We start from the raw sequence: 11,046 nt of genomic DNA on the forward strand, positions 1-11,046 counted from the left end.
ACTTAATAGAACAACATCCTGGTACGGAAAATGCAAAAGCCTTTCCCTACAAAAAGCTTTGTGATGGAACTGCTGACTTGTTCATGCGTGGTTGGCCCCGGGGCATCCCTATAAAGCACGCTTCAGAGCAAACAATTAGCAACATGAAGGCTGTCCTGAGGGCCGTAAATGGAAACAAAATTTCATTTGTTCTTCCGGAGGAGAGAATGGAAGAACCTCCAAACCCTGATGCCGAGCATTAAAGGTAAATGTTTTTTTGTTTGGTTTTTTTTGTTTTTTAAAAATAAATTTACTTTTTAAAAATGGCATGTTATATTTGTTTGCGCATCGAATGCCATGAGTCTTTGAAATAAGCACAAAAATGTATGAGTCTTTAAAATAAACACAAAAATGTATACTATTCTCTTTAATTGTGTAAGGCTGGAAGTTAGTTTAAGACTTTATTAATCTTTCGTAAAATAATGCGAAGACAATATGTTTTATTTGATTTAAAATATGTAAGTCAATTTATTATTGAGCATGATAATATCCCATAAAAGCTTTACAGTAAGCTCTAAGTAAACAATTAAATTTGGACATAGGGGTAGTCCAAAACTTTTGACAAACAACCATATGCTCGCGAGAGTAGCTATTGCTAGAATATATAACACTCAGGGGAGACGTCGAATTAAAAAAGACTTCATGCTCAAAGAACAATTCATAATTCCGTACGTAACGGATCACGAGTTCGAATGTCAAAAATTTCCAGTAGCTTGAGTCGCTTTGCCAATGGTTGAGTGATGGGAGAGTCATAATCTGTATGGACTTTTCGAGTTGTAAATGCCATTGTTTAAGGTAAGTACGATACAGCGCTAACGAGAACCCTTTGTCCAAAGCCGTGAATTCTTCTCTTGCTGATGTCAAAAGCAATGCACACTTGGGTCTGACTTGTTCTGTTGTACTTTTCTTGTAGTACCTATGGTTAGCTTGTTTCCTTCCACCTAATGAGGGTCTTCCAACATTCGCAGGGGTGGGTGTATTGTGGAACCGAAGTGCGTGCTTGTTTCTGTTAGATGGCGATGAAAATTCCCTTGAACAGACATGGCAACGAGTTCTATCTATGTCGCATCCGGGTTTGGAGTCTCTGAGAATAGCCATTTGGATAATGCGTAGCTATCGATTTGGTTAGTACAATAATAAAGAGGTTAAAAGGTTAGGTTAGAGGTAAAAGGTAAAAGGCGAAAAGAGAAAAAAGTAGTATTTCTTTTATAAACATGTGTACAGATGAACATAAGGGTCAGAATTTTATTTGAGCAAAATGGTGTTGACTAATAGCTATTGCAAAGTACAACATGCAAACAGATCTTTCCCATGTACATGTTCCTCCGTCTGGGAAATTCCAATGTCTCAAACAGAACGAGACATTCTAACCAGAGATCAACGACATGCAGGGAACATCTATATATCAGCAAACGCAATACACTGTCTAAAGTAAATTATTAAAATTTAGTTATGTTTCTATGAGACGTCAATTTAACAGATTATACTTACTTCATTTAAACGATAGGATCTTGCCGCCTAAACGTGAAACGATAAAGACATTATTGGAGTAAACACCGTACTTTTGATACGTTTGGTTCAAGTCCAATAGTAACTTGAATGCTATGTTGAAACTACCTGATGCTAGAAAGGTGGGATGCCATGTAAGTTGAAAAGTGTAGGGGAGGAAAAAGTAGACATTCGCAGGGTATGGGGCTGTAATCTTTCTAATAGAAAAAAAATTATCTAATTCTATTGGACCGAACAAATGATTCGATTGCGCAATTATTCATCGATTGGATAAAAACATTTTACTCTTGTATGTCCGATTTTTTTTTTGGGATACCCCCCTCACTTTTTCTGAATTTCCTTTTTTTTTTAAAAAAAATGGGCGATCTCTAGCTTTGACGGTACGCTTATAGTCGGGCCAAATCTAGCCAATAAAAGTGCTGGGAATAGTGTAAGGAGCCAATAGTAGTGCTAGAAAGTTTTGTAGTGTAAGAAATCCAGCCAGTAAAACTGGTTGGAATAGTGTAGTGAGCCAATACAAATGCCAGGAATAGTGTAGCGGGTTTCAAACAGGCAGCGCTGTAATCTCCAGCGGGTAATTAAATGTTTTTTTCGTGTGTACCCCTTTTGTTTGTCAATGTTGATTTTATCCTCGCGCAATCTACATCTACATAAATAACTGTCTTTTCTACTTTGACTGTACTTCTTTTATTTTTTATCATTTCTTTATATATATAACCTCATAATATAAGTTTTTGTAAGTAAGAATAGCAGACGCCGTTTGGGACCAAAATTATATATTGATTATGCTTCGTACTGATATACTTTGTTAAAACAAAGCAGGGATAATGTCAACTAATCAAATTAAAAAGAAAGGCCGCCGCTTGGGCTCAAAAAATAAGCTTGGATCCAAAGCACCAGGCCCAAAGCCAGCTCACTTAGTTAATCAGACGTTTTTAGACTTTCCCATTGTTGCAGAAGAAGCTGAAAGCAGTACCACCGGACGAAGTCAACACTCATCATTTTTCAGTACAGCAGTATTACAAGGATTTGAATCTGCGGGCTCTGGTGAAATCAATGTTTACCCAAACGAGGAGGTAATTTTTATTTTAAAGTATTGGTATTATTTTTTTATTTGGATATTTATTTTACTTACCGTAGAACGATCAAGTACTAAATCAAAACCTTGTCAATCAAAATGCTATTGATAATAATGGAGACCCCTCTTCTTCCACGGAAAGTACGCACCATAGCATTGATTTAAATGCCGAAGATGAGGTAACATGATAATATTTTAAATGATCAAATAAAGGCTTGCTGAATCATTTCAAATTTAGGAAAATGTACCTCTTGTTGAAGATGACGCCAATGTCCCAATTGATTCGGAAAGTGAAGATGATAATTCAAATATCGAAGAGTTAACTGAGGAGCAAATCACCTCAATCGAAAATAGGGCAGCGGAGATTCCCGAGAAAGGATGGCTTGACAAATATCTCGGATCAATCCAAGATAAACTTAAAGGTGGAAATACTCCTGATGAATATAATCAGGGCACATTTTGGATTAACCCTCCAAGTATATCTTTCGTTCTGAAAAAAAAAATTGATCCTGAATTACTTTACCGGCCAAGAGTATGCGTATGGCTTCCCCAATATTTGACTCGAACCCCTTTGCGTTGTCCTAAATGTAATAACACTTTGCTCGCGAAGGAATGGGTCCAGAAAACAAAAGCTCGTCGTATTATTGACTTAGAAGAGTAAGCAAAATGTTAATATTGTTCAATATAATTCAGTCGCATTAACATACAATTTCCTTAGTTGCTTCTATTTGCTCAGCGTCCGCTTTAAATGCACTAACAAAACCACAGTTCATACTTTCATGGGTTATGCATCGGAAATTGTCAGGCAGCTACCCGCAAGAATTCAAGCTGATTTTCCTGCCGTATTGACTCACCGTTCTGGGTTTTCAACCAAACTTGTCAAACTATTGCGTCCACAATTTCAGAATGCAACTGGTCCACATAGAATGAATCAAATTCTGAGATCCAACCATACTGAAAAGTACGATACAATCCAGTTCCAATATTATGATGCTATGAAAGACAAGCTTGAGGAACAAAGAAAAGCCAAGCAATTGATTGGAAACATTTCATCAGCTACAAGTTATCCCGAATTTTCATCATTCAGTGATATAAATGGGTATAATGGATATGTCCCCTCAGCAAACTACCTGAGTTATGTTTACTGTTCTATAATTGCTGAATTTAGGCCGTATATGAATCAGCACACGTCCTTATTAGATGGTGTTATATTAAAAGGAGATCATTCATTTAAGGTACTTTTTTTTTTTAAAAAAAAAGAGAAAAAAATCTAACTTCTAAAGTAATACGCATAGATCATTAATCATATGGCAAAAATCAATGGTGTATCAACGTTCTCTTGTCTCTACACAGTGCTTAACGAATACGAAGAAATTCGTTTGCAAGTACTTGCTCCCACAAAATCACTAGACCATTTGACACCATCCTTTAATAACATGATGGAAAGTTACAAGAAGTACGGTTTCAAGATGCCACAGTTATTTTACACGGATAACGTTTTAGGTGATAGACTGTTCTTAGAATCCGCGATCCCTTCTCTTTTGGAAAATGTCATTCATGTCAAGCCTACTATTTCAGAACGAATTGATACAAACAATCAGTTCAAAGACTGTCCTCTGGCCACATTGCCTACAGATGTGATTGTTTCTGTATTAACAACGACTCAACAAATAAACCAGTCATGTCAGCAAATTTTGGATGATTGCACTCAGCAAGGAAACGTTCATATTGGATTTGATTGCGAGTGGGCGTTTCGAGGTGGTAATTCAGCTATATCTAGAAGTGAGCAAACAAGATTACGATTCGTACCGGTGGCTTTGGTGCAGATTGCTTTTCGCAACACCGTCTTTTTGTTTAGGATACACTCTCTTCAACCCGAGCAGCTCCCACAAAATCTGGTCAAAGTGCTTACTGACTCTAAAATTGTTAAAATCGGAAAGAATATTAGTGGAGATCTGTTAAGGTTTCGCTATTTTGGTCTCCAAAATTTTCCAGGTCAATTGGAGCTAGGTACATTTTGTAAAGACAAGGATCTGATTGAAAGAAGAAGTTTTTCTCTAGCCGATATCTGTGGTTTTGTATTAAAAGTCCAGCTCCCGAAGAAAAACTTGATTCGTTGTGGCAATTGGGAAGCAGAAAATTTGTCGGAGGAGCAGATTAATTACGCAGCCTTGGATGCCTGGGTTTCCTTGGAAATATACAACAGGTTCAAATCTATGCCCACTGTTCATCAAAAAGTCAATAATAATACTAGAGCTGGCTCTTTTGTTGCTATTCACTTAGACAGTACAGCAAAATCTTCTGCTGCTGCTTATGGTTTTTTGTGTGCCGACAATACACCTGACAACAACGAAATACACAACCCAACCAATATAAATGGTGCTTTGGTGGTGAATGTGGTAAAAGTTCAAGTTCCAGGGTTTCCAGTCGATTGTTACGATGATAATCTTACGTTGAACGACTTCAATGGTCCCAATTTCAAGGTTTACATCAAACGCAAATTTTTATTTACAGCTTCTGAAAGGGTTCATTTCCCTGCCCATGGTGACACCAATAACATTTCCGAGTCAACATCTCCCAACAGAAATGGACCAAATAGCCAAGTATCCGATAACCCCAGCAACCAGACATCTGTAAACTCTCGAGTTCTCAAAGATGGTTTTCACCTTATGGATATGATCAAACTCAACAAATCACATGGCATGCATAAAGACTTCATGAGACGCTTTCGGGATATACTATATGTCTGTGATCAAGATGATAAAGCGATAGTGGAATCATATTTGTCTAGCATCGGAACGGATTGGAATACAAGGATGCTGATTAATCCAGCGTGGATTTTTGAACGAGTTAGGAGATTTGTGCCCCCACCTGATGAACTACACTCGGCCCTCAAGTTTCTTTTCGACAGTTACGGCCCTCTGAGGTGTGAAAATTCCGGACATAAACTTTTTAATGAAGCAGCTGTCGAAATGTCTTTGCATGTTCTTAGCACCGTACAACAAGGACATGTATCAGATGTCGTAGATGGTCCCCCGCTGTACACAGAAAAGGGACCTGACAAGAACAACTTGATGAGGTATAAGTGTTCGCGGGGAACTAGCTCGGTGGAAGGGGCTTGTCACATGAATATTGTTCGCAGGTTTGCTTCCTACAATGCATCTGTAAGACTAACAGATTCCATTTTGGCAGACTATAGATTGTATCACAATATAAATGTAAGTTGCATGTTGATATATCTTTTAAAACAAAAAAGTATCTTGTGGTCTAATTAGATATCCAAACAATTTTTTAGGTTGGATCCTTGAACAGGTATGGCAAAAAACATCAAGGACATTACAGTCCTTGGCTTGTTCTAGCTATTAATGTTTTGAGAAATGATGTTGGTCATGCAACGGTTCAAGATTACATGTGCGAACGATATGGATGCTACCTTAACTTCGACCAAACAAGGGAAACATATGGTGTTGTTGAAATTCCACGTAATCTGGCCAACGAAATTGGGATCATACCAGCTACAACCCAGCAACCCAGACTTCGAACTACATTAAATCGTATAATGGAACTTTCTTCTTTACCCGTAGCTAAATTGTTTGAGGCTGGATACTCAACAAAGCAATTCCGTTACAAGTTCCTCTCCATCTGTCAAGGCACCTTGTATGCTATTACAGCGGTTCACACAAAAGAAGAAACTTCTCTGTTTGAAAATCTCCTGTCAACCCACGGCCAAGAAGACACGTTGATCTTTCAACCATTCGACTCCAAAAAACCGAATTTTAATCTTTTTGCGTATGTTTGGAATTCAACTTACTGCATTTTAAACAGCAATATCTATTACAAAACTCCTGGACACTTACAAGCTTACTACAATGTTTTAGAGGATCGAAAGAAGTACGGTAATACGGTTTTAAAAAATCTTGAAGTTTCAAAGGCAGTGCGGGCACTTGCTGAAGATGCTTCAAGATTTAATAGACCAATTCCTGCTTTGCCTCAGCCAACACATCCCACATTGCAGCATTTACCGGTGAGTACAAACATTCCTGCGTCTCCCCAACTTGCGATTATCAGACCGGTTCATCGTCCCCGACAAACATCTACTTCTCTTTCGCTGCCTCTTCCACGTTTCGCCCATTCAATAATTATTAATTCTGGAAAACGAAAAAGAGTGTGTAATGTATGCAAGATGGATGACTGTTCTGGAAGTTCAAAAGGATCGCTATGCAGCAATAAATGCGGTAAATGTAAACAAGATACCTGCCCTGGAAGACACGTAAAACAACCAAAAACCGGCAGAAGAAATTTCAGTCAGCCTCTGCCTTGTCTTAACATCTAAATGTAACTAAAATGTATGCAGGAATTGCCACCCGTCATTTTTAGTTACATGCTCAAAATCTTTTATTTTTTACATTATCAAAAAAAAAAAAAAAATCTTTTGTTATATTTTCCTAACTGCTTAATTCAAGTTTCATCTAATAAAAATCAAGTAAAAATCAGAAAATACTGTAAACTTGCATCCGATTTAATAAGTTAGTGGAAAAGATCTCCAAAAATTTGGGTGCCCAAGGGCACCCAAATTTAGTTGAATTAAATGCAAAATTCGGTCAATTAAATGATCTTTTTTGAACAATGGCCCAACTATGGCTTTACGGTCATCTTCGACGGTACGCTTATAGTCGGGCCAAATCTAGCCAATAAAAGTGCTGGGAATAGTGTAAGGAGCCAATAGTAGTGCTAGAAAGTTTTGTAGTGTAAGAAATCCAGCCAGTAAAACTGGTTGGAATAGTGTAGTGAGCCAATACAAATGCCAGGAATAGTGTAGCGGGTTTCAAACAGGCAGCGCTGTAATCTCCAGCGGGTAATTAAATGTTTTTTTCGTGTGTACCCCTTTTGTTTGTCAATGTTGATTTTATCCTCGCGCAATCTACATCTACATAAATAACTGTCTTTTCTACTTTGACTGTACTTCTTTTATTTTTTATCATTTCTTTATATATATAACCTCATAATATAAGTTTTTGTAAGTAAGAATAGCAGACGCCGTTTGGGACCAAAATTATATATTGATTATGCTTCGTACTGATATACTTTGTTAAAACAAAGCAGGGATAATGTCTACTAATCAAATTAAAAAGAAAGGCCGCCGCTTGGGCTCAAAAAATAAGCTTGGATCCAAAGCACCAGGCCCAAAGCCAGCTCACTTAGTTAATCAGACGTTTTTAGACTTTCCCATTGTTGCAGAAGAAGCTGAAAGCAGTACCACCGGACGAAGTCAACATTCATCATTTTTCAGTACAGCAGTATTACAAGGATTTGAATCTGCGGGCTCTGGTGAAATCAATGTTTACCCAAACGAGGAGGTAATTTTTATTTTAAAGTATTGGTATTATTTTTTTATTTGGATATTTATTTTACTTACCGTAGAACGATCAAGTACTAAATCAAAACCTTGTCAATCAAAATGCTATTGATAATAATGGAGACCCCTCTTCTTCCACGGAAAGTACGCACCATAGCATTGATTTAAATGCCGAAGATGAGGTAACATGATAATATTTTAAATGATCAAATAAAGGCTTGCTGAATCATTTCAAATTTAGGAAAATGTACCTCTTGTTGAAGATGACGCCAATGTCCCAATTGATTCGGAAAGTGAAGATGATAATTCAAATATCGAAGAGTTAACTGAGGAGCAAATCACCTCAATCGAAAATAGGGCAGCGGAGATTCCCGAGAAAGGATGGCTTGACAAATATCTCGGATCAATCCAAGATAAACTTAAAGGTGGAAATACTCCTGATGAATATAATCAGGGCACATTTTGGATTAACCCTCCAAGTATATCTTTCGTTCTGAAAAAAAAAAATTGATCCTGAATTACTTTACCGGCCAAGAGTATGCGTATGGCTTCCCCAATATTTGACTCGAACCCCTTTGCGTTGTCCTAAATGTAATAACACTTTGCTCGCGAAGGAATGGGTCCAGAAAACAAAAGCTCGTCGTATTATTGACTTAGAAGAGTAAGCAAAATGTTAATATTGTTCAATATAATTCAGTCGCATTAACATACAATTTCCTTAGTTGCTTCTATTTGCTCAGCGTCCGCTTTAAATGCACTAACAAAACCACAGTTCATACTTTCATGGGTTATGCATCGGAAATTGTCAGGCAGCTACCCGCAAGAATTCAAGCTGATTTTCCTGCCGTATTGACTCACCGTTCTGGGTTTTCAACCAAACTTGTCAAACTATTGCGTCCACAATTTCAGAATGCAACTGGTCCACATAGAATGAATCAAATTCTGAGATCCAACCATACTGAAAAGTACGATACAATCCAGTTCCAATATTATGATGCTATGAAAGACAAGCTTGAGGAACAAAGAAAAGCCAAGCAATTGGTTGGAAACTTTTCATCAGCTACAAGTTATCCCGAATTTTCATCATTCAGTGATATAAATGGGTATAATGGATATGTCCCCTCAGCAAACTACCTGAGTTATGTTTACTGTTCTATAATTGCTGAATTTAGGCCGTATATGAATCAGCACACGTCCTTATTAGATGGTGTTATATTAAAAGGAGATCATTCATTTAAGGTACTTTTTTTTTTTTTAAAAAAAAGAGAAAAAAATCTAACTTCTAAAGTAATACGCATAGATCATTAATCATATGGCAAAAATCAATGGTGTATCAACGTTCTCTTGTCTCTACACAGTGCTTAACGAATACGAAGAAATTCGTTTGCAAGTACTTGCTCCCACAAAATCACTAGACCATTTGACACCATCCTTTAATAACATGATGGAAAGTTACAAGAAGTACGGTTTCAAGATGCCACAGTTATTTTATACGGATAACGTTTTAGGTGATAGACTGTTCTTAGAATCCGCGATCCCTTCTCTTTTGGAAAATGTCATTCATGTCAAGCCTACTATTTCAGAACGAATTGATACAAACAATCAGTTCAAAGACTGTCCTCTGGCCACATTGCCTACAGATGTGATTGTTTCTGTATTAACAACGACTCAACAAATAAACCAGTCATGTCAGCAAATTTTGGATGATTGCACTCAGCAAGGAAACGTTCATATTGGATTTGATTGCGAGTGGGCGTTTCGAGGTGGTAATTCAGCCATATCTAGAAGTGAGCAAACAAGATTACGATTCGTACCGGTGGCTTTGGTGCAGATTGCTTTTCGCAACACCGTCTTTTTGTTTAGGATACACTCTCTTCAACCCGAGCAGCTCCCACAAAATCTGGTCAAAGTGCTTACTGACTCTAAAATTGTTAAAATCGGAAAGAATATTAGTGGAGATCTGTTAAGGTTTCGCTATTTTGGTCTCCAAAATTTTCCAGGTCAATTGGAGCTAGGTACATTTTGTAAAGACAAGGATCTGATTGAAAGAAGAAGTTTTTCTCTAGCCGATATCTGTGGTTTTGTATTAAAAGTCCAGCTCCCGAAGAAAAACTTGATTCGTTGTGGCAATTGGGAAGCAGAAAATTTGTCGGAGGAGCAGATTAATTACGCAGCCTTGGATGCCTGGGTTTCCTTGGAAATATACAACAGGTTCAAATCTATGCCCACTGTTCATCAAAAAGTCAATAATAATACTAGAGCTGGCTCTTTTGTTGCTATTCACTTAGACAGTACAGCAAAATCTTCTGCTGCTGCTTATGGTTTTTTGTGTGCCGACAATACACCTGACAACAACGAAATACACAACCCAACCAATATAAATGGTGCTTTGGTGGTGAATGTGGTAAAAGTTCAAGTTCCAGGGTTTCCAGTCGATTGTTACGATGATAATCTTACGTTGAACGACTTCAATGGTCCCAATTTCAAGGTTTACATCAAACGCAAATTTTTATTTACAGCTTCTGAAAGGGTTCATTTCCCTGCCCATGGTGACACCAATAACATTTCCGAGTCAACATCTCCCAACAGAAATGGACCAAATAGCCAAGTATCCGATAACCCCAGCAACCAGACATCTGTAAACTCTCGAGTTCTCAAAGATGGTTTTCACCTTATGGATATGATCAAACTCAACAAATCACATGGCATGCATAAAGACTTCATGAGACGCTTTCGGGATATACTATATGTCTGTGATCAAGATGATAAAGCGATAGTGGAATCATATTTGTCTAGCATCGGAACGGATTGGAATACAAGGATGCTGATTAATCCAGCGTGGATTTTTGAACGAGTTAGGAGATTTGTGCCCCCACCTGATGAACTACACTCGGCCCTCAAGTTTCTTTTCGACAGTTACGGCCCTCTGAGGTGTGAAAATTCCGGACATAAACTTTTTAATGAAGCAGCTGTCGAAATGTCTTTGCATGTTCTTAGCACCGTACAACAAGGACATGTATCAGATGTCGTAGATGGTCCCCCGCTGTACACAGAAAAGGGACCT

The 11,046-nt window shown here is 37.8% G+C and overlaps 1 protein-coding gene across 1 annotated transcript; it reads right to left on the bottom strand.

Annotated features, from left to right (window-relative positions):
- Positions 1 to 510: 510 nt before the first annotated feature.
- EV154DRAFT_572534 (uncharacterized protein) lies at positions 511 to 1,137 on the bottom strand (the record flags this gene model as incomplete). The annotated part of the gene is made up of 1 exon (XM_051606345.1): positions 511 to 1,137. The coding sequence occupies one exon, from the start codon at positions 1,135 to 1,137 to the stop codon at positions 511 to 513; it is 627 nt and encodes a 208-aa protein (XP_051450002.1).
- Between the last annotated feature and the right edge of the window lie 9,909 nt (positions 1,138 to 11,046).

Source organism: Mucor mucedo, assembly GCF_025094135.1.
Source record: "Mucor mucedo strain NRRL 3635 chromosome Unknown EV154scaffold_318, whole genome shotgun sequence".
In the NCBI taxonomy this organism is placed as follows: Eukaryota; Fungi; Mucoromycota; class Mucoromycetes; order Mucorales; family Mucoraceae; genus Mucor; species Mucor mucedo.